Raw genomic sequence first — 24,625 nt, 5'->3', positions numbered from 1 at the left:
ATTTTAGGAGCAGCGATTGTTTGTATCAAATGCTGCCAAATGTAAAATTTGATCAAAGGATTAATTTAGTTAAGACAGGTTTTGTTCCAAGAGCAACCATGGGCTTAAAAGGAATTTGTCAATTTTACACCTGAATAAGTCAAGCTGGGTCAATCCTTGAGCTATAACATAGAGCTCACACTGTTCAAATTTGGCTGATTACGTGAAAGACTAAATTAAAATGACTAAAATCACTGACAATGCCATAAAGACTCCCTCAAAAGAAGCATGTCCTGGGACCCAACCTGGGACTTGTTTTCTTTAAGATCTTTGATCAGACAACTTCATATCATGTCATGAATTGACAAGCCAAACACATCTGACATGAAAGAATTGAATGAAAAATGTGCTGCCACCTCAACTGCAAAGTTTGTTGGGAGCCAATTAAATATCCTTGGCAGAGTCATTCAGCCTGCCTGACAAATCACATGGGAATAAAAAGGGGTCCTGACTAATGCAAACCACTTAAACCATGGACATGTTGACTCCCAAGTCAAAACCACCAAGCATTTGTTTCCCGTATTAACATTCCTCAACAGGTAGTCACATGCTTTATAATGATCAACAATCCATTGATAACATAGCCCAACATCTGATTATGAAATGTTTGATGAAGCAATCCAATTACAACAGAAAAGTGTTTTTATATCATAAGCAAACCCCCCCAAAATCAAATATATATTTCAAATATTAGCTATTTGATAGCAAAAGAATGTGAATTTCACAAAGACAGAAAGTAAGGAAATGAACCATTTCAGATATCAAAAATGGAGAACAGGCAGAGGGAAGTATACCAGCATAAACTGGTACGTATAATAGCAATGTTAATGAATAATGATTCATCGCTGTTAAGAATTTAACTGATTAAAAATGTGTTTACTGACAATAAGTTGGGCACAAATACATCAAAAAGTATCTTGTTACTTTATATACACAAGTAATTTGTAATATATAAAATAAAGACATTCTATACAAATGATAACACATTATTATTACATATCATAATTACATTCTGGCCAATTAGAAGCCTCAATTTGTTGAGGTTTGTTGGGCTAGTCATTCAATACTGACTGGCGAGAGTACTAGAATCAAAAGTCATTATTTTCTGTGAAAAACATTAAACATATTTCATGTATCACTAATGAATAACTGATGATCGATTATTCAGACAGCCAACAATAAAGTAAAGAAGCCGATTTAAATTATCTTCCATAATAAAGTAAAGTATAGGGGAAGTTCTATGTGAATTCACTTTTTTTGGTCACATTTTTGTCCAATTTCAAACTTTTATCATGACCAAGAAGTGTTAGAAGCGATTCCTTTTTCACAGTTGGGAGAACTGCTCATGATCTGGCAATCAAGTAAATAAGAAATTGTGAAAATGCCCACTGTAATTCCTCCAAATCATCTTTAAATTGCTTATCTCCAAAATCTCCAATCTCCCTGTGCTGAAAACGACATGATGAATTAAAAGGAAACACTGCTGTTACTTAGCTGATAGCATTTCACACAGAAAGTGCCAACAGTCATGACAGGTTAGTTACTAAAGCAGCTGCAGCTCAGTTTTTCATTCTTTGGCTTCAGGATGAGTTCTTACAGGATGTGGATTCACTTCAAATCACAATTCCCTGAGTCAAAGAATCTGGGTCAGTAATCAGCCGCTTCTCATCTGAGCCTACAAACAAGACTTCTGAGAGAATATGACATAATATAACACAACCTCTGTGTGTCTGTGTGGTCTGCTATTCGCAGTGCTCAAAGCCCCTGCACTGTGCGTCACACGTTGTAGGGGCAAGAGAAACCTGAGCAGCAGATCCTCGTGACAGGCAGAACGTAGACACTCAAAGTGTCGCTGAAAATGTCACTAACTGCACCCCGACACTTCCTCGAGTGCCATGCTCTCTCCATGCACTGCACGCTCTCACCTGCTTAAATGTTCAGCTTGACAAGTCATTAAGTCAGCATTTGGTCAACACTGAGTCTGCCGATAGAGGAAAATAACAATTGACAATGATGTTATTGATAGCCAATACTTAAAATCTCCATTTGATAACTTTACCAGTACATTTAGTGTTGTTATCCTTTGGCAGGAAAAGTGTACGACAGCATTTCAATTATGAGATGCTTAATCTTTGTTTGGTGTCTCTGTAAGAAATTGCGCTATTTGCTTGCTTGCTATTAATCAACTATCAAATATTTCCACTTAAACCAAAATCTAAAGAAATAATTTTAGACTATGAAGTTTTTTAACCCTGTAATATAAACAGGAGAACTACTGTAGAAAAGTATAAAAAATATATATTTTTGGGTCTGAAGACTTAATGCAGCTAAGGTCAATCTGAACATCCTGATGTTTGTGTTAAACTGGCAAACAATGCAAGTTTAATGGGGGTGTTATCTGTTGTTGGAGTCAAATCTGACATCAATGTCTCACCTTGCTGATATATTTTTAGAAAAATTACTACAAGCAACATGTCAGCATGGACATTTACTTGCAAGGTGCACACGGTTGAAGGGGTGCAGGGTCTGGTTTTTAGTCAGCCAGGCCAGGCCACACACATACATGTAAACACACCCGAGCTCATACCTATCATTGACAGGCTTTGACCCTCGTAATCTGCTAGGCCGGAAAGCCTGGTAGAAAGCAGTGGACGGGTTCCTGCATTTTAATGGGGGAGGAAACAGAGACAGGAGAAACATGAGTAAAGGAAGGGAAACATGTAAGCTGGGAGAGAGAGACATGAGGGAGGGAGAGAGCAAGACGGGCTTTAGGAGAGAGAGAGTGTGAATGAGAGTGGAGGAAGATATGGAAGCACATTGAGAGGTCGAGAGGAAATGATGATATAATCCAGATTGCCCAGATCTTTGCAGACATGACATGATGAAGCAAGACCAAGTGCATTATGGGCATATCAGTGTTTTAAACCAAATAAGCTTAATGCAAACATTTCTGTTACACTGTATTTGTCTGCTGTGAGATGTGAGAATAACATTTTTTTACCTCATCAATAGTTTGGAGTCAGATTTTATAAAAGTGTACATTACTAATTAAAATGAATGTTGGACCGACGCCTCCCCTTGTATCCTCTTCTTAATTACAAAGATGCAAAAAAGGCCACCCTGACAATTAATTTTTTGTTTTATACAAATGTAAAACTACTATTTGCTATAAAACCAAACCAAGTAAACAATGTCAGGAGGCCACCACCATCACTATTAGGGAGGATCTGGACAGCAGGGTTAAACTTTGCTGTGAACCATTAACTTTACTGAATCTGCTATTACTCTACATTACCTGATCAGAAGGATTTTAGATTTGAAAGTGAACTCAAAACAGGGTTGGTTGTCCTGGCACAGTGGCTGAGACAAGATAAAATTACAAACCGGATCAAATATTCATCAGTAGCAGCATTTATCAGGTAAGTGGCAGCGCAGGATGTTAATGATACACCAAGTTCTTAATATCACTTGGTGACAAATCTCAGTCTTGAAAACTGTCCGAGATGATTGACCACAAAAATACAGACCAATACATTTACAAGTGAAAATGTTTTCTCCTCATTTGGTTTATTGCTCGACCCCTAATGCTGCACTTTGACTAATATTTCAACTCATTACAGCACTTAAACTTTAACGGATACTTCAACTTCTTGCTTAAACAAAAACAATATATACACACACACACACATCAGAAAAATGTATTGATTTAATCTCTATTTCATTTATTACTAACATCCCTTATTTTACATTTAGATCTTTTGTTGTAAAGCACAATGTCTGATCCACAGAGGCACTCTCTCCTGTAAATAAACGTACTTACAAGAATTTGTTGAGACATTTTAGTCCATCTGCTAACATTTTTAGCATTTATGACCACATGCTTTCCAGGCAAAAAAGATTTGTTTTCACTTGCGATGTTTGCTCTCAACTGATCTGAATTTAGTGCTTAGATAGGCAACTAAATTGTTTTCATTAAAACTGCACAGACAGCATGTAATTAAAAAAAAAAAAAAAATCGAGATAGCCATGTACTGAGGTACAATGTAAGAAATGACTTTCAGCTAAAACTAATGATCATGAACAACAAAAGAACAGCCAGACAAGGTGAGGTGACACGAAACAAAACGTGGTTGAGCAAGTGCTTGTTCCTGCTGAGTTCAAGTTCATGTCAGTCAGCCTTGTGTCTGCAACCTTAATGTTAAACTTTCTATAGGCGGCTTGTTTAATAAAAGCAGGGGTGGTCTACACAATTGTTAAGTGGACAGTTTCATTATGTACGAGAGCCTAGAGGACTGATAAACAAAAGCAGGCGGGAGAAAGGAATTCATTTACGAAACAAGAAAAGCGGGGCGAACCATCCACTACCGTATTGGTGACCTGACACGAGTGATTTATAGACAAGTTTCTCCATATCTGAGGCCTTGACAGATTTATTTCCACCACACCCCACAAACAGCAGCTCAGGACCTTCTAGTTTCCTCATGCGCTGGTGAGGTATTCAGACATTGCAAGTTTAAAGAGCTCACAAACAACATACTTCTACACAGCAGCTGTGAGCTGGGCTCTCTGAACTAACCAAGATGACTGGTTTTATGAGGACTTTTTTATTACATGACAAGTTCATCAGGCACAGAGTTGACAAGCAGAGATACCTGCAGAGAAGCTGAGCAGTTCAGAATCAAGGAAGAAAAGAACAGGGAACTCAGGAGGCGTGGCGTGTCAACTCACCTGAACCCCTTTTAGTGACCTCACCCTCTGCTGTGATAATTGTAGGATTGAAGTGGAGTGAAGTTTGATTTTGTGTGTTACAGTAGTATACAGTAAACAACACTGTAATAGCCACTTTTAAGCTCTGTGTTTTGTTTGTGTTCTGTGCACAGGCCAGTGCATGTTATACCACTAGGAATCACTCATGTTTTAGAGCAGGTGCTTTATGTGTTTTAGGGGTTAAATTTGGCAAATAAGATGAGAGCCATAACACATTTGCCTCCACTGAGTGACATCCCTGAGGCTGTGACCTCTGGGCTTTTCCAGTCATGTTATTAGGAAACTGGGCATGCTTTCCGTCATGTAGATAGATCATGAGATTGTGATGTGTGTTAGTGCAAAGTTTGAAAATTTTTCATCAAATCATATCTGTGATGTGTAACCAATCAGACACTTGGCAAGACTACAAATGGTGACAATAGATGGAAAAAGGCTCCTACATTAGCATATTTCTTAATCAATTTATGACCCTGACCCTGTTTTTTTTTGCTGTTCTGATACAAAATCTAATCCATTACTCAGTACCGTAATACAATTCAAAACATGAGGTTTCTGATCCATTGCACTCCTCGTAATCAATCACTCACCAAATTTACTCTAAATGTATCTTTTCTGGATTTCCTTTCAGCTCAATACACAATCATGCACTTCAAAATTTAAGGAAAAAACGAGTTGGAGCATAAAAAGATGGGTCACAGTCATGCGTGTAAAGCAAGTCAAGTCATACTGCGGCTATACATAAATTGAGGCATTCACTACGTTCATCCTGTTAGTTGACGTTACATGGCGCCGCTTCTGTTCTGACACGATGCACCTATAACATAATTGGCCTAGCTGAGCTGTTGGAACTTGCATCATTGCCAAAAGCAAATATTTAAGCAGCTACATTCATATTAGCACCTTAGTGTATGTTAACTGCCTGACCTATAGCCTCGAGCCTTGCTAGAAAACGTGATGGAAACTTGCATGCACACCTCGGGCATTAATTTAGGACTCAGCAGTTATCCTTCAGTTTGACTGATGTGCATATGACTGCACTTGACCTCAAGGTGAGTTTCTATGGATCAGAGTTTAAGAAAGCCCTGCAGAGCCTCCACATCAGGCCACTGCTTGTCCACTGTTCGCGTGACTCTTGTAAGAGCCTCAACATTTTGGAGATGTTTGGTATTTGTTTTGAGGTAATTTCTAAATATGGCGACACATTTCAGAATTTCATACTTGTTTTTTTTTTAATCCGTCCGAGACAACGACGCCACCGCAATCAATTAACTAGATGACTCTGGTAAATTTGCATCCCTCCTGTAAACACACTGATTCTGGTGTGACCTTGCCTATTTAATGCAGGCCTGCTTATGCCGTTGTTTCGTACAAACTTGTACGTGCACTTTGTTGTTGCACTGTTGTTTGGTACATGTTGGTTTTGATGTGCTACATAATCAACAAGCTTCCTCCACACTGCTGGTATGGCAAGAGATTTGTGGTTGAGAAAATCCTAAATTTCAGGTGTGTCTGCTGAAAAACAAAGCGGAGAACGTTACTGATGGAGCCAAACAGAGATAAGAGAGAAACTGAAAAGAGAAAGAAGTGGCCAGTTTGTATGCATTTAGGAGGACAATTAAAGTAACAGTCTGTAACAGTCATGTAGGAAAACTGATTCTGAAAAGATAGTTGATGTTTGAGTCTCACACTCAGGTCGTCTCAGGTCCCGCCACAAGTCCACAGCCACTCGTGGGAAACACTGTTTCTGTTGGCATCCAGTTAAAGGTCAAGGTAACTGCTAATATAAATAATAATAATAATTGTGTCATACTGCAACACTGTTATTTTCTTACATGTTTATCATACTAAGAAAATCTCATACCATGGCAACCCTTCACACAATCATTATGCTGTGATATATTTTGGATGAAAGCACAATGAAACACTGTCACGGTGCATGACAACGTGAGTAACCACCCTGCAAAGAATGCCAAATAATGGGTCTCACATTAGGATGAGTTGCCTGAAGCAAAGACACACCAAACAGTAAAAACTGAGAGACTTTTCTCTGCTCTCATATGTGATTGACAAGGGATTTAATAGCCAGAACTTCTGTCAATAAAGACACTTTGTCGATGTCACAATCCTTTATCACACAAAGCAAGCCCGTAAACTCGAACATCTAGAACATGCAGTGTCAAAGCCTTTGGACATTACATAATTTGATTAATGATGACAGTGTTTTGAGAACATAAACTATTCATTAAATAAATATCCACTACATGTGATATGACTACAATGATATAACCATATTGGTTTGATGATGTTCCAACTTCCTGCTGTGGAACGGGAACTTATAAAAACAAGTAGGCCTATAAAAATCCCTCCGCTCTGACAGGTTAATCATGGCACAACACACACAAGGTAAAGAACAGAGTCTCAAGTGGGATTTTGCCTGCAAAAGCCCATTCAATCCTTAAGCTGAATCAGAAAAGGCTGCTGCACAGACCTGAATGAACACAAGCTCCCTCGGGTCACTTGAGGAAAAGCTGCTGCTTTTAATGGAAGGCAGAAGAATTGAATTTCCTTCCTTTAAAATAACTTAAAAACAAGGAGTCTTTAGTACATAGACTCAGAGACATAAGGACAGGCAGCATGCCAATCACTGGGTTTTCAACTGCAGGCTTATTTTTTCCTGGAGTTGTTTTTCCAGCCACCGACTCTTTGATGTTGCTGAATGCCATAGATCTGGGCAGATTTTATCCCCACACACGTAACAATACATCTTTATCTTCATGTCATGCACAAAAACTCTCGCCCTCTTTGCATCACACAAGTTGAATTTGCGGACTCTTTTGGTTGAAGCCTGATAGAGAGGGAGGCTGAATAAACTGGACACAGGAGGGATGAGATATGACCCAGCGGCTGGAGGAGTTCTCCTCATAATGCAGTGATTAGGAGATGCCGTGGGAGAGAGGGGGAAAGGCTCAATGGCAAACAGGGACGTGACCCTCAGCATGGGGCTGAGTCTGCAGTCATACCCGAGTCAGGCAAAGCCCCAGCTGTGCAGCTAACCACCACTGACAACCCAACTTTCCTATGGGACTACACAGCATGTATGACAGAGACGAGGGGTTTGCTGGTGTATTTTGTGCGTCAACTATAATAAACACAGCAGGTAAGATCACAGCTTTAGCTTCAAGGATGTAAAAGGCAGGCTTGAACACCTCAGCAAACACAAAGTCAGAGAAAGACGAGTGAAAATATGTCACACTGATATGTGCATTCTAATAAGCAGCGGGTGTTAATTTCTGCTCTGGTTACACATAATTGTTACCATGAGTGCCGTCTTGTCGGTACACTTCAGGGACCCATGGTGGCTCGTTCAGCTGGGTGGCAGCTGATCGTGTCAGCCTGGAGCTACACCGCCTCTCTATCTCTGCTCAATTTCACTTTGCAGGGCTCAAGTTCATTGACTCAGCCGGTTAAATAAAGAGTAGAATTGGTTCCTGAAGCGTGACGGCGGCCAAGTGAACCCTGCCACACTGGCCCTCAGGTCGGTTTGTGTCTCAGCTTGTCAGCTGCTGTGAAACAACACTGGTCTGTCACTCTCCGGTAACTTTGCCACGGGCTGAATGGGCAGGTCAGGCCGATGCAAAGCACAGATCTGACCACAAGTACAAAGAACATGTAGAGCAAGACAGGGAGCACAAGCTTCTTGGTGGCTATTGGCAGGGAAGGTTGTCTCCCTTTAGAATCTTTCTAGCCAAGAAAACCTAACCTATCACAACATAACCATACACTCTTGCAGCTTATTATACACGCTTCCAGGAGAAGCAACTCTTCCAAACATGGGTGTGTTATTGCAACTGTTCAATACCTCGCTCTGGCTTTGCTCCAAGATCTTCCCAGCTGTTGTATTGCTGGTTGCCCGGGCATTCATATCTCTGTGCAGAAAAACACTGGCAGATTCCTGTGACAAATCACAACCAACTCCTTTTACATACCGTACGCTGGGTGTGTCTTGTGGGCTTTACATCAACTGCCCTAAGGTAAACTTTCCTCTAAAGCAATCTCCAGTACAGAAAGTGCACAGTGCATAGGCCTCTTTTACGGGTCTTTGTATGAGAGAACAGAACCATGCAGATTAGGTGGGCCTACTGCTGAATTTAGCAAATGTATCATTGTGAAGTTTGTCATTTCTTTCAAGACTCAATCCTCTATAATGTCTGAAAAATAAATATTATTTTATTGCATGTATGCTTACGGTCACGGTTCAAGATGCCTTATAAATACCTGATATCTTTGACTGATTGGAAGATTTATTTTTCGTCGGCCAATTTTGTCTCATTTTTGAGTGGCTAAAGGTGCACCAAAACTTTGTATACACATATCTGAAATGGTGAAAAACTTTATTTTTACTGGTGTTGTGCAGACAGGGCAAAATGGCTTTCTACCACCTCCTAAAGACCAGCCCCAAAGGAAAGTTTCACCTTCATGTATGAAATTGGATAAAAAAAAATGTATCACACCTATGTGGTTATTATTGGGTTTTTAAACACATGGTGTCAAACATTAAGTTTGAGAACATTAATGTGAGAATAAAATGATATATGCAAAAGTTGTTGATGTATCAAAAGTAAAAGTGAGTGGTAAAGTATTGATGTGTTTATGTAGAGGTTATGTTTTTCAATCTAATAAATCGATGCATTATGTTCCAGTCATTTATGACTATGAAAAATAACCTAATCTGTCGCTGTTCTGTCTCCTGCAAAGAATGGTTCCAGCACCTCAAAGGTATTTGGGTTCTACTGTCGAGTTTCTGGTCACTGCTGGCACTTCAGAGCAATGTATTCATAAAAGTGACTGTCGTACAGTCAGACGTGTTGGTTGCAGTCCTACATTAAATGCCAGTGCACTACCCTTTGTGGTTTCAGCTGCTGCGTCTGTTGAGGTCCATTCATGGACAGTGAGGGAAGTGCTCGCAGGATATTTTCCATTGTTTGGAGTTTTTTGGATGACCTAATTCTGAGTCAGAGCAGAGGGTGGCAGCAGGGCAGAGCAGTGGCAGTATTGGAAATGAACATTTATAGCACATTCACTCAAGTGCTATACTAAAGTAAACATTGACGGTACTTCTACTTGAGCGTTTCCATTTTATAGAAGTTTATACTTCCACTCTACTGTATTTTGGATGCCAATATTGTACTTTTGGCAAGAAACCATATATAACAGGAAACTGTCTTTGTTGGGCTTTAACTTCACATGTTGTGACTCTGACGCCTGTCTTCCTGTTTCACAGTTTTATGATTGAGAATGTGAGTGAAATGTTTAAACGTGTTAAACTTGGAGGCTGACTCAGATGAAAAGGCACATCAGTGTGAAAGTTCCGAATGAACCAGTCATCACACCTCACCACAGTGCTAACCAGGAGGTCAACACTGCTTCTTATAAGGCTAAAAGAGAACCAATCATGTTAAAAGAGCAGATAGGAAAGCTTAAAGAGGAAGAAAGGCTTCTGGTTTTCACAATGACAGTAAAGTTTTTATACATTTCAGCATTTTTACTGAATGACTCGCGTGAGCAGAGAATGAATCACAACAACATGACGCAATAAGGTCAACAAAGAGTTATGAAAAGGCTGATCATTTTGTAAGCGGTAGGAGTTACTTACACACACACACACACACACACACAACTATAATCACATAATTGCAGGAAGTTATTTGCTGGTAGCTAGGAGATAAATTATATGATCTGGGTGATCTTCACTGGTTGAAAAAGAGGACAAGTTTGGACACTTCTGACAAATCCAACCTGATTCAGTAATAACAAGCCAAGGTGTCACCTGTTCGATACCAGTGTTTCGAATGAGTGAATAAACCGTTATCAGTCTACGTAGCCACAATGACTCACGTCCGTTTCCTTGCAGAAGCCTGCTCATTGTAAAACATAAAGGGAGGTGGTGATGGTGTTGGGGGGGTGGCAGAGAGTGGTTCACTGCTTCTGAGAGGAGACACTCGAGACAAAGTCAACTTCAGAGAAAGAAGAGGAAGAAGACAGCGGCGGAAGTGTTTGACAGAATATGAAAGCGGACATCAAAGCAAAGCAGGAAACTTCGGTTCTTACTAAACCTGCGCCTTTCTCAGCTGAAGGCAGAAAAAAAGAAGCACACTGAAGAATTTGCAGTGTCTGCATGGATGTTAGATTCAACTTGCAGAACTGATATGACCCAAGATGGCCTTTAGAGCAGGCTGTGCCCGTGTTCACTTACTTGTTGGGATCTTTAGAGAACTACAAACTAAATCCGTAGCGTATTATTATTGACACCTAATGTGTTATCAATACATTGCTTAAATAATGTTAGAAGCAAAAGAGCCAAACTATCTCCATCTACAGCTTCTGATTTGGGAGGATTTGCTGCAAGATAGTACGGCAGAGAATTTAGTTTGGGACTTTTGTTAATGTGACAAAACATCATCTTGGTCTTTAGGAGGTTGTGATTACATTTTCTACTTTAATCAAACAGATAACTGCAAGATTAATCACTAATGAAAACCTTTTTTCATTTCTGCCCTTTTGACACCTGAGATCAATATCTTCTCCATCAGGCATTTGCAGTGAAATGATTGATGATGACTGAATTGATTAAAGTTCTGCTAGGATGCCAGTATACTACCACCTCTAGTTCAATAAGCAAAACTTTTTAAGAGTCGACCAGTTAATAACAAGGGTTATCAATACAGTCATGGCAAAGATATGATTGCAGTAATGTAGAAACATTGTCTCTACTACAGATACAGACAGAAATGTCTGTACACAGTACACAGTCCTAGGCGGTATACATCTTGCTCATCATTCTTTAACAATCAAACACGATATACCGGTATATGCTATGTGTTTACGGTAACAATTGTTAATGGCTGATATATCACTCTGGTCTTTTATGCCACAACTTGTAGCAAATTAAATGTATAAATCACTCTTGTACTGGCCATCTGTGAGTGGATTGTGACGGGTCTTAAATAAATGGTATCTTCCCATATCTGCCAGTTGCCCATGTAATCCTGTGAATGAGTTGTGTTAAGTTGTTTAATGCTGCTGGATTCGGGTCAGTTCATCTACAACAATAAAGCAGTTGACTATCACATGCCTCGTCTCAGAGCCTCTCTCCGCTCCGCTAGCAGAGAGCAACAGTAGCTAATGTTAGTTTGGAAATGGTTTTCTGCCTCGCCCTGGCTTCTCAATAGAGAAAGCTGTTCAGTGGGGAAATGTGGCTTCCATAAACATGAAACAGTAAAACTGAATTCAAAGATGAACATCTGATCATAACTGACAAATCTTAGCCTTTTATTTTCTTTAAGCCAAAACAGGCCAGGCTAAATCTGCTTAAGTTATGTTGTTCATCCAAAAATTGATTTGTCTCTCTGTGTGTGGACTTACCCACAGACAACCCCTTTGGAAAAAATTTGGGACAAATTAGAAAAAACAACGCAGGCAGTGATTGAGGGAAAAAAAGCTCCCAGACTCTGGAGACGCTGAGAAGAAGCCAAACATGAGAACTCCCCCTAAGATTTCAAATTCACTCTTCTTCAACTTGAAGCCCATCTTCAGCCAATCCCACAATGTCACTGGGAGACACACACACACACACACACACACACACACACACACACAGAGGACTGGAGAACAGATGAGCAGTCACAGGCACCAGCGAGCCAGATCAGTCGACGACACCCATTGAAAGAGAGCGAGAGCACGGAGAGAGGATGGATGACTCAAACGCAGCTGCCTACCATGCTTTCCACACATCCTCATTACTCACTATTCAGTCATGTCAGGCTCCGGGGGGCTCTATGCACTGAAACCTTGTTGTTCAGGCCTTGCTTCCCACTCTGGGAGAGTGAAGGGCTGCAACGGACAGCACCACATTTTCTATAGCAACTGGTTAGCTTATTCTTCTTATTCTTCTTATTCTCCTTCCTCCATGCTTAAAGCGTAAACTCTGATCTATGGTCAGCTTTTTTATCATTTCATAATGACATATCAGAGAGCAAACGAGAAAGAGAAAGTCTGAGGTGAGGACAGTTTTGCCCAGCAGTTGTCCAGAAACTGTACTAGACGCTTGCAAAGAAATGTTCCCCTAAATGAACTTTCCTCTTTCTCACTTCCTCTTTTTTGTATCAGAATATCTGACTTTACCGTAAACCAACAGGGTCTGACACAACAAAATCAAAAATATGTGACATGCTTCTAAGATGGCTGAAGCGAGAAAGTTGTCAAGAGGGGTTTTATCTTAAATATATTTAAATATCTCATTGACAGAAAGTTGAAACAGATTTAGGTCCTTGAACATATCACTCTCCATTGTAAATGGACGCTGCTGTTTTAGGTCAAATGCAACATGAGTTCAAATATGTCAGCGTCACAACAACACAGCGTGAGTGAGCACGTTAAAGGAAGAGCTGCAGGCAACAGGTGCTCGTGGGAGAACTTTGTAAGATAAGTAGTTCAGAGCTTTTTGACAAGCTGCTGTTGCTGTGGTATGTAAATAACACACACCACTGTTTTTCATGGTAAACACTTGGTCTGCAAATAATTGCTGTCATAATCGCTTTAAGGAGAAATACAGCTGATTGTTGAGTGTCATTCCAAAGGCGTCCCTACCTTTAATTTGTGGAATTTGTTCACAATTACTGATTGTTCCGTCCATAATAAAATATGAAAAATGACCATCACAACTTCCTTCACACCAAGGTGATGTCTTAAAATTACTTGTTTCTAGCCAACAGCCCCAAATACCAAAGATACTTACCTTACTATCATAATGAGTGGAAAAAGCAGCAAACCCTCGCATCTGTGAGGCTGGAAGTAGACAATATTTGGCATTCTTGCTTGAATAATAAGCAAAAAAAAAATATTTATATAAAATATTAATGACAGAATAATTTCTGTTGATCAACTTATCCATCACTTGACTAATTGTTGCAGATCTACAGGCGCAAGTCTCACAAAAAATAAAAAAAACTGGCCGACAAAGGAACCTTGTCAAAACAAGCAGAACTGAAATGCTGTGGCATCTTTATGTGGCATCTTGATGTGGCAGCACTCAGCACTTCAGCTAAATCATTAGAAAGGCCCAGGTTACAACAAAAATGTCTTCTCTTCTGTATATTTCCAACAGGTGAGCGCACTCTCTCAAAACTTGTATCAAAAGAGATTTTTTTTTCCCTACTTGGTACTACAGCAGCTGTCAATCATTCATGGGATGGAAGCATGGCTATTGGTTACAGGCTTCAAAAAGTCTGTTTGATTTTGTTAGCAGCCCGTGATCAGTTATCTGGACGAAAAACTGTCATATGTCAATCTTGTGAAAACATAATTGGAATTGGTGTGCATACTAATATGTTCTTGATTTACTCAATTCTCTAACATAGCCAGTGGAAGATACTGAAACATGACACGGTCCTTCAGCTCAACGTAACCCTCTTCTCCATGTAGAAAGCACTGAACTGTAACAAGGACCTGTCAACAGGTTCTCTCTTTGGTCAGAGGGTTAGAAATGAGTCGTCGCATACTTCACATGCTGTAACTAGCCTAAAAGATGGGGTCAAACCTGTTCTGTACTGACACCGTTTGTTGTCTATTCCCTAACACATACAGTTTGCACACACTGTCCTTATTCCTGGAACAGCCAGCAACATACTCTGTGGCTGATTCAATGGCCTTGCTTCCAGTACAAACTGAGTTAGCAATGGTAGGCCGCCAGGAGCCGGTTGTTTACTTGCTTTGGCAGGTCCACTCTAATTGGAAGTGATCCCCTGACCGCATCTTGCTGAGATAACAGGGTGGGTCCTGCTATGCTAACTTAGTAAACCACTTTGCCTCACACCACTGGCCTCTTTGGATCTTTGAGAATGTATAACAAGGAGGGAAAAAATATAACAAACTTGACATGTTTCAAAACCAAACACAATTCAGTTGCGCTTTTACAAAATGAGGATGTTAGTTTTGCGCTGGCTCTGTGCAAGAAACTAACGCTGTCTTTTTCTGCACTATGAGGCTCCAGGACAAATAATTCAAAAGTAAACTCTGGTCAATTTTTAGGCATGTAAAATCATGCTGGTGATTGGTCAACCCTAAAACTTACAACCCAAATTAAACAGCAAAAAGAATAGTTTGTGGATGAACGGAGGGTTAATAAACACTAGAAAACACAATGATAAAGGGTAATCCAGAGTTTAGAAGAGGAGAGCGAGAGGCTGCTAACAGGTCGGTCAGGGGACTGAAAAAAAACAAGAGCCAGAGACAGAACAGCCACATTAGAGGGATACAGACAGAAGGGCAGGGTCAGTGATCCAGCCCAAAAACAGAGCTGATGCAGACCCGTCAGCTCAGGCCGCAACCCGAGTTGTCCCACAATCGTAGCCATTCAGGGATCCTGGAATGTGTCCACTGGAGGTTCAGGCAGGTCAGCTATCTGTGGAAAATAAGCTGCTCCCTTGTTTCCAGACACTGTGGCAACCAAACTACGACTCCCCCAACACACAAACACCCCATCCCAAACCTGTCCTTCCATCCCGGCCTGTCGTCAGCCCCCTTCCCTTTTGCGTTAGACTGTCAAACAGGAGGTAAAGAGGTAAAATGGAGGGAGGTGCTACAGTACAAGCAGTGAACATGTGCACATTCAGACATTCAATGCAGACATGCTCTTGAATAGCTAAATGGAGGTACCTTTTGTGTTCCATTGTATCTATAGAACCAAAACACTTTCAACAGAAAAAAAAAGCACACATTTTTAGACTAAAATATCAGTCAATAACAGCTTGAACCTTTGACATTTCACTGCATTCCAGGCTTGTAAAACACGTGCCTTCACAGCCTTTAAAGCCTTGAGCAGCAGTGGGGGTTAAAACCCTGCTCATTTCTCCAGCTTTCAACACTAATCCAACTGAACAAAAGACAAGTGTTTCTTCACTGTTTCAAAACAAATAAAAATGACAAAACTGTAAAATAAGTGCTATTATAGTCTGCCTAAGAGAGACAGAGAAAAAACTACAAGACATGAGGAAAGTACAAGAGAACATTAATCCTTAAAGGCATTTGACAAACTACTCTCTAAAAGACCACGCTTATGCATGCCCCGGGTTCAGCACTAGACAATGACAACAAAAACGAATATTATCAATTAAGCTGTGACAGTAAGTTGATTAAACGATTAGTCTGTCTGAAGAAAATTCATTAGCGACTATTTTGTTAATCAATTAATCATTGAAGTCACATTTGCCAGTTTCAGTTTCTCAAATTTGCAACATTTCTTTGTCAATTATGATAGCAAAAGAAGAGTCTTTGGGTTTTGGACTGTCGGTTGGATAAAAAACGCTACCTGAGGATGTCACTTTGAGCTCTGGGGAATTGGGGCCATTCACTTGCTCAGCTAACGAGTGAAACTATATTCTTCTGAGTCTGACACAACACAGTCAGCTGACAGACATTAACAGTTAAACATCCGCATACCAGCTAAGCTCCAACTAAGCTTCAAGTCAATCCAGTGTTAACATATATAAGCAGAAGGCTGCTTTAATGTCCACAGTAAAGAAGACTGACACTTTTTTATGTGAACACCAACAAAATCACTCTCCCGACCAGTGGAACCATTGTGTTTACAACTGCAGGAGTGTCCGTGCTCAGACTCAGAATTTCCACCAAGTTGAACTCACACACCCTTTGCAGCTGACCTTTCATAAATGTTCCAATCAGATTACAACTTTATGTGGCATTCAGTGTGTGCGAGGAGAAATTAATCTTGTGTGTATTTGAGTTTCCGAAACTGCATGGTGACATCATATGTCGGCTATCAGACAAGTCGAGGAGGTCTGGCTTACTCTCCTTTTGTTGGCCCAAGTTCATCGGATTGTTTGCTGATAAGAGCGGCAGTCTTTTAATCAGCCGGAAACAAAACTTAAGTTCATGAAACCATACTCGTGACCAGAGGGTGCTCAGTTGAAATCCCCCATACTGACTGTGAACAATAATCTTCACCCAGGCTCTTGTATTTCATGAAGTAGCACCCACTCAACAGCCAACACCACATTGTAGCTGAACTAGGTCACTCTCAAGTTTGAATGTGGATCTATGCACAAAAGGGACGAGGGGTCTTTTTTGAAAAAGCCTGCATGTGCAGACCAACTTATGCTCATTTAATTAATTTATAATGACCCATACAAGATTGCTACAACATTACTGACAGTGTCAAAAGTCACAAATAACCAATTCTTCTGAGGGAATTACCATTTTAGGCCAGTAAAAAAGTTTTCCAGTAAGACTGGGATGTTGAAACTCAACTAAAAAAAAGCACCCTACAAATGTCAGACTGAGGGAGGGTGAGAAGTGTTTAGGCCTGTGGCCACACTTCAACCAGCAGAGGAAGAGACAAATGAAAGCAAGACAGTGTACTAAAAGCTGATTCTTACCACCTACAAATTCAGCGAAGAGAAGGTTAATAATGATAACATTCAAGTGCACCAGTTGTGCTCGGTGTGATCTGCATCAAAAGAGCAATATGACACAGCACACAGCCTAAAGGAGGACACATTACATATTCCTCCTTTGGTTCATCTTTAATATTTCCAGCAACAACATGCAAGATGAAAGTGATCAGTTTAGATGTTTTGGATGTTCAAACCTTATTTATTTAATTACAAATTATTAATTCACATCAATCAGATTAATAATTTGACAACAGGGGAGCTATTGTGCTCCTCCTCTGTCTGGAATGTGATGATATACAGTGAACTGTGTGCCAGAATTACAGTAAGACCGCATTTCTCTCCTATGTGCAGTTACGCTACTACTGTTCTCCTGCTTGAGAAAATGTAATTAATTGTGGATTAATAATTAACATCCCTAATTGAGACAGTGCAAGAGGGAGGGAGGGCGTGTCTGTCCTGGGAAGAAGTAATTGAGTTTAAGGTCAAGTGCCCCTATTGAAGGAAACCGATTCCTCCCAGGGGGCAGCTTCATCACTTTATTTGGCAGAGATGCAGCATGCTGAGCAGAGATGTTAACCAGTCCAAGCTGAGGGGAAATCATTCTAATCTCGCAACTCCACCCCCACAATTTTTTGTTCCACTTTTGTGATGCACTCTAATTCAAAACAGAACCAAACAATGAGACTTGGAGCAGATTCCTCGTGGAGGTGGAGGTTCTGCAAAGAACAATGCACCTCTGACAAGAGGAAAAAGTTTGAAAATATGTGTCCCGTTATGCTGGGGTGTGTTCCCTAAAAGACTTTTTTTTTTCCTTTTGGTCCCTACTGAGATTCACAAGAATGGTACGAGTTAACAAGGCGTTTTAATTACAACTGATGATAGTTAAAATTATGCCTTTGGCTGCCAACCTGCCTTTGGGCCCCACAACTTGATTTAAAAACTGCACAAGATTTGAGGTTAACCTAAATGCAGCATGTGTGTACATATGTGAATGTATGCTGCAGGCATGGTCCATATAGAAAGTTCCGCAATTCTCATCATTTACAAAAAGTGCATAAGAGGTGGGCTAATCCAGGCTGAATCAGTGAAACAGTTTTATTTAAGCATTTTTCATTTTAGATTAAAAGACTAAGTTTAGTTAAAAGGGTCTAAAACCTATTTACATGTTTGGGATTTGCGTGGTTCATTGTCAAAATATGCTTCCTGGTGCGTTGTACAAAGCACAACCATCAGGAATGTTTTCAGCAATATTCAAAATGACAGACTCTTTTCCCATGAAACAATTTTAAAGCTTAGATGGCCTAAGCTGTCAACCCAGTTTTGGTTCTGGCACTGTGTCAGATTAGGCCTTTACATTTTTGGAAATGTCAAATTGAAATTCCATGAAATGTGGCACACGTGAACTGCCTTTCTAGAGACAGTTATACAGTTATGACACTGATCGCAGGCCACGCCATTTAGGACAGAAATTGAAAACGCACCTTGATCCACATCATTGGAAAATATCATGTTTATGCAGTGTTTCCTATTGACTGTGTTAACTAAAATGAAGCCATTTCGTAATCTGAAGTGGTGGTCCACTGGTTTTAGATTATTTGCAGATGGCAGTGTTACTGTTTATCTTATTTAGCCGTAAAAATGTTCTAAAGTGTGTCTGAAGGAGCTATGTAGCAATTTTGTTGCAAACTGAACAACAAACATATTTTGGAAACTGGCTCCAAAAACATTTATGAAGATAACCATAACCAATGTGGGAGTTAAGTCTCATTTAAAAAGGGCTTAACATGCATTTCAATTATAGCTGTCCTATGTGGCAAAGCGAGCCCCCATTTCGCAAAGCTTTGTTTAAATCTTATGCTGTGACTAATTTTTACGGTTGATTAATCTGTTGATCATTTTTTTCCTGTCTGAAATGTAAGAAAACAATGACTATTATCAATCAGTGTTTCCCAGATGAAGTCCTCAAATGTCTTGTTTTATAATAAAGGAGTAAAGAAATTAGAAAATGCTTAAGAAGCTGGCATCAAAGAATCTTGACTTCAATTGACTGTCAAAATAGTTGGCAATTAATTCAATCATGAACAATCAATTAATTGTTGCAACTTTAATGACTAAGTGAGCAGTTTTAAGTCTCCACAATTTACAGTCTTGTGAAAACTGAGCAAGAGTGAAGAAAACAAGAAGAAGGAGCTTAAACCCCTGAAAGGGTAGGAACAAGTCAACACTTTAAGATTATGTGTCAACATGTACATGGGCAGGTCTGACAAGGAGTCCGAGAGCCACAGTCGAAGAAGGAAAACATCATACTGCTGATTCAGAGACACAGTGGCATTAATGCCTACAATCATTCCCACAGGTGTGTGTCCGTGCACCCGTCTGTCTGTCCTCTACACCTCCCTGACACGTCCTGTCCTGTCCTGCTGCCACCATCACCATAGCTACACACACAGCCACTGATGTCACTCATCTCTCTTTCTCTCTCTCTCACACACACAAACACAAAAATGGCTAGAGAACGGGCACTGGCTGTTCCTTTGATGAAATCAGGGACACACAACGCAACACTGTTTCTGCCCTCGGCACATTAGTGATGCTGCTGGGATAAGGTCTGTCTGTAAACAACGATAAGCTTCTGGAATATCTGGACTATAAGCAATAAAAATCAGACCTCAACCTCTTAAAACACACACTAGCACCTCCTCCTCTTGGTTGTGTCATTCATAATAAGCACTGAAGAACAGGACAAGAGCACACTGATAAACACTGAGGCCTACATAAATACAGGACAGACTCTGCACGTGTGTGTGGGTGGACTCCAGCTCTCATCTGGGTCAAACATCACCTCTCCAACTGCTTGCTTGGAATGGCGAAGAGTGTGTTGAGGGCCGTCTGACGGACCCTAAAAATAGATACAGTATGTACATTAAAGGAGTATGGTGAGTAGGTATGGGAAGAGTCGGTATTTACAAGCTTTAAAGTTTTAAGTCTGGGAACACTGTCTCTCCACGGCAGACAGGGGAAAAAAACTCACTGCCTACGTTTGGAGAGGTTTTTTTCCTTTCATTTCTCAGCTACAAAACACAGCTACTGTGTGTGTGTTGTAACATATCTAAGTGCTTGTTAACGCCCCCCTAAACCCAAACAGCCTGTATGGTTGAATGGAAGCTTGAGGGAGGGGGCTGTGGGTGTCTAAACAGGCAACACTATCCAGGGTTTTGTGGGTTGGCTATTAATGAAAGAGACAGAATATTCTTCCTGTCACAGCCAGATTTCATTGGCTCACTACACTTCTAATGCCTCCTTCCTCCCAGTCTACAACTGTAGACTTAGAAACAGAAGTAAAATGTGTGTTTTGTTATAATGTTCTTTAAGTACAAATGAAGACTTCTAGTTAAAGTGTGCCTAATTTGAGCGCTAGTGAAGAGAGAGGCATTCTTCAGAGTTTGGAGGATGAGCACATTGCTGTAGAATGTTACAAGAATGTTTAATATGTGGGCAAACTTCCAGATACACACGTACTACCTCCAAGAATCTATCAGACAGCATCACCTGGTAGCTTTTTAATTCTCAGACTCGGGATAACTGATATCCACACTGTAATATTGCATCACTGAAGGCACACAGCTGAACAAAAAAGATGTAAACAATATTCATAGATGTGAAATCCTTCAACAAAAGCTTTTTTGCATTATACTCTCTTACCTGTCGTCATCCACATTCATGGTTATTTGGATGCCAAACAGGCTGTTGACAGAAGGAGTGGGCAGGTTGAGGCCTTCACCGATAAAAGGATTTACACCATCTTTCCCTGGCACCACAAGGGCACTGGACTGAGGTAGGACATCAGACTTCTGCCTACTATCGTCTGCCTGGATACTGAAGCCAGAGGGAAGGCCTGTTGTGGCTCCTCCGTGGGCTCCCTGGGGCTGGACAAGTCCTCCACCCGGAGGGGTGTTGGTGGTACTGGGCACTGTGGCAGGCGCATTCTGGACACTGCTTTGGGAGTTGGGGGGTATCCCTCCTGAAGGCTGCGTCTGGTTGACATTAGGATGTTGGCCACTTCCTGTAAGGATGGGAGCCATGGCTGCTGCATTGCCCACTTGTAGGAGGAGGGCCTGTACTGAGCCTGCCTCCCCACCCAGCCGGTGGGCCCCTGCACCAGCACTGGTTAATAGAGATGAGGGTACCTGGCTGGTTGAAGGCCCCACAGGGAGGGTTGACATGGGAAGGTTCTGAGTGCTTGAGCCAAAGTGCTGTTGTCGATAGTCCAGCTGACCACCTGAGAGGCCAGTGGGATGAGAGGAATAGGCAAACTGCTGGGCTTGCGTGACAGGAGGCATAATGGGAGCCTTCTGCTGCATGGCACCTTGGTGCACACCATTGAGGCTATTGGAAAGGAAGGTTTGGGGGGCACCAGGTTGCATATTGACCTGACCCTGTTGTGGCTGCTGTGATGCTGTAGATGTATACCCTGTGGGCTGGAAGGCACTTGTCCCGCTCCCTATCTGAGGAGCCAAGCTGTAGCCTTGCTGCTGAGGCTCTGAAGCGTGGGGGTGGGCAAGGTTCCCGATGGAGTAACCACTGTCCGCGGCGTTCTCTGAAGCCTGTGCACTGCTAGTGACCACAGAGTTAATAGTAGCCCCTAGCCCACTGTCTCTGTCGATACTGTGATCAAGGGTCACAGTTGGCTTTATGCTATCCACAGTTCGATTAACATTTGAATCTGAATCTCTGTCATAGAACTCAGTGCATGTCCACCTGCCCCGTCTGAAGGGCTCTCCTGTACCATGGTCAAGTTTAATGACCCTGAAACGGGAACTACAGCTGGTGCTCACAGGGGCAGTGTGAGCCACACTGGCAGAGACAGTGACAGCAGGGGCTGAATTGATGACTGTAGATGGATGGGTGGCTGAGTTTGGAACAAAAGGTTGAGCTGTAGCTGGCACAGGCACACTTCCTACTAAATTATGTGGGGTGACACGACCAGTGCCTATACTTTTGTAAGAAAGTCCCCCATTGACAGGACCTGTGGTCGGCAGCTGGCCCTCCTGAGGCTCCCCTACGTTGTTAAGAGTTTCCTCGGATGAACTCCTCTCACACACCCCCATGTCGGCCCGAGAAACATCAAATATTTCCGACGACACGTCTTCTGTTCGGGACTCGTCCGGATCGTCCAGGCTCTCGGTGTCGTCGGTGATGCTGCTGGCCGCCACCTGAGCCTGCGTTACACTCGTGATCTGGAAGCAACTTTTCTTCTTTGCTGGCATTTTCGACATGCTGACTATCTGCGTCAAGTCTGTCTGCTCCCAGATGAAACGAAGTGCTAGACTAATGTCTGAAGTAATTCACAGCTGAGGGATATGACACAGACACGTACCGTCACAGGTCATTTCCATACCGTTCCTCTTCCTCTCTCTTGTCGGAGAAAAGTGTCACAAGGGTAGCCAGACCCTGCGAAAGTCCCGAAATGTTCCGCGGTGTCCGGTCAAAGCACAGAGGCGACTGCTGCTCTCCTTCTCCGGCCTCTCTGACACCCGGCCTTCCTTGTGTCCCGGCAGCGGAGTTGCAAAGAGGCCCTTGTCAAAGTTCTTGTTCAGCAGCTGCCACCGGTACTTTAGTCTGAGGCGGGCCCGGTCTCACAGCCCACTCTTCTCTCTCAACTATATATGTATTTCTCGCCGACTAGCTGAGTTAGCTGATGTTAGCTAGTTTTCCACACCTGGGCACCAGCGTGTGCGATATCATGATGTAAACAAATCCATTGGCTTGTCAAAAAGACCAAATAATCCAGCGGTGGACAGAGAAAACGTCTCAAAGTCGTTGAAGTTTTGGCTCTCTTCGTGTGGACAGCTCACTTTTGGCAGCTGCTACTAGCAGCTAGCTGACAGATAACCACTTTAGTACAGAGGCAGTATGCTAACAGGCTGCTAACTCCTGCCTGCCGCTCTTCTACCCCAACCACTCGACAAGATGGCAAGTGAGCGAAGTGCATCCTGGGTATGGAGGTCAAACTATTTTTTTGTCGTCACAAAAATATATGTACGCATCGACGACACAACAGACTTTTTAAAATTTGTTTATGAAGTTTTATGGCTGTTCAAAAAATGTCAAATAAAGCTACATTAATTTTATACCGCTGAAACGTTTGCCGGTCCCTGACGTCACTTCCGGTTGACGTCTCACCCGGTGGAAACAGCAGAGAGCGTTCTCCATCAGTCGACAGATGTTCGTTTTTGAGGTGATTCGGGGTTCAAAATTCACCGATTGTCTTTAAGAATAACTTCACGGATTACAAATACAGTTTATGTAAAAAATATATATATATATATTTACGGTTGCTTTTATTACAACCATCGTGCGCAACATCGCCCTTTTAAATCGTCTAAACTTGCCCGACAAAACGAAGTATTGTGGAAGTGTCGTTATTTATCTTTTGAACTGATCTCTGTCGCTATCTTTAGTTGCTATCTAGGATTCAAATCTGAGACGTTCACTCTTCAAAATCGCGGTCAGAAGTCGCCTGTGATTCAGATCAAATGAGTCAAGACATGCGTTGTTTCTGAATGAATCATTTATCTCCGGGAAATAGAGCCTCTATCCAGAGACAGTTTAGCTGGCATAAAGCTGCCTAATGGGGATGACACTCATGATTTATGAATGATGGCATTCTTGATTAATGACCATGTTGATATGTGATTATGAAATGATAGATTTTACATCTTAGAAATATATATAATTGTTGCTATGCTATGATTGTAGTGATTGTGTATTGAGATGATAATGGGTGGGGATGTTTAAGTCATGTGCAGTCTGTTTATGTTTAGCTTTTCAAATCCAAAATCCAATTAAAAAGATCTTGTCATCAAGGGAACCAGGACCAGGCTAATTTCCAGATTAGCCTATGAACGTATGTCATCTCTACACCACTCTATTCCCTTCCCCCTGTTTTCGCCTCACTAAAACCCAGTCTATTCTGACTAGTCAGACCAAGCACCACTAACAGCACATGTGACATGGTGACATCTTGTGATGTCACAAAGTCACAGAGTTAAAGACAGGACTACTGATGTGGTATTCCAGGAGCAGCATTTTCCATCGGAGAGATCTTCTTCTTAAAGCACAAGAACTTAGGTTAGGTTTTCTGTAATTGAACCAGAATTTATAATAAAGTGGACTAAAGAAACTATATAAGAAAGTAGGGATAGACTGAAATCATGACACAAATCTTATGAGACTGGAAAAATCATCTCAAATTGTTGTTGATAGAAGAAAATAACAATCTGATGTTTAAACTTGAAATGCCTAAAGCATTCACATTCATTTTCTGCCATGTCAAAACAGACTTAACT

At 41.3% G+C, this 24,625-nt stretch overlaps 1 protein-coding gene across 2 annotated transcripts in view; it reads right to left on the bottom strand.

Moving 5' to 3' along the window:
- tsc22d2 (TSC22 domain family 2) overlaps nt 1-23,357 on the bottom strand; it is a 37,847-nt gene extending 14,490 nt beyond the window's left edge. Inside the window, exons 1-2 of one of the 2 annotated variants that reach the window (XM_037114381.1) lie at nt 20,979-23,357; nt 19,366-20,175 (exon numbers count right to left, since the gene is read on the bottom strand). In XM_037114381.1, coding sequence (XP_036970276.1) covers nt 20,115-20,175; nt 20,979-22,552 — 1,635 coding nt within the window. In that variant the 5' untranslated portion in view covers nt 22,553-23,357 and the 3' untranslated portion in view covers nt 19,366-20,114. Of the gene's footprint in view, nt 1-19,365; nt 20,176-20,978 lie in introns of those variants that run through there. The other variant, XM_037114379.1, reaches the window with a different exon arrangement.
- Between the last annotated feature and the right edge of the window lie 1,268 nt (nt 23,358-24,625).

The sequence above is a fragment of the Acanthopagrus latus genome, chromosome 11 (genome assembly GCF_904848185.1).
Source record: "Acanthopagrus latus isolate v.2019 chromosome 11, fAcaLat1.1, whole genome shotgun sequence".
Lineage (NCBI taxonomy): Eukaryota > Metazoa > Chordata > Actinopteri > Spariformes > Sparidae > Acanthopagrus > Acanthopagrus latus.
Note: the sequence above shows the minus strand (reverse complement) of the source record. Positions and strands in the feature narration are given on the sequence as shown.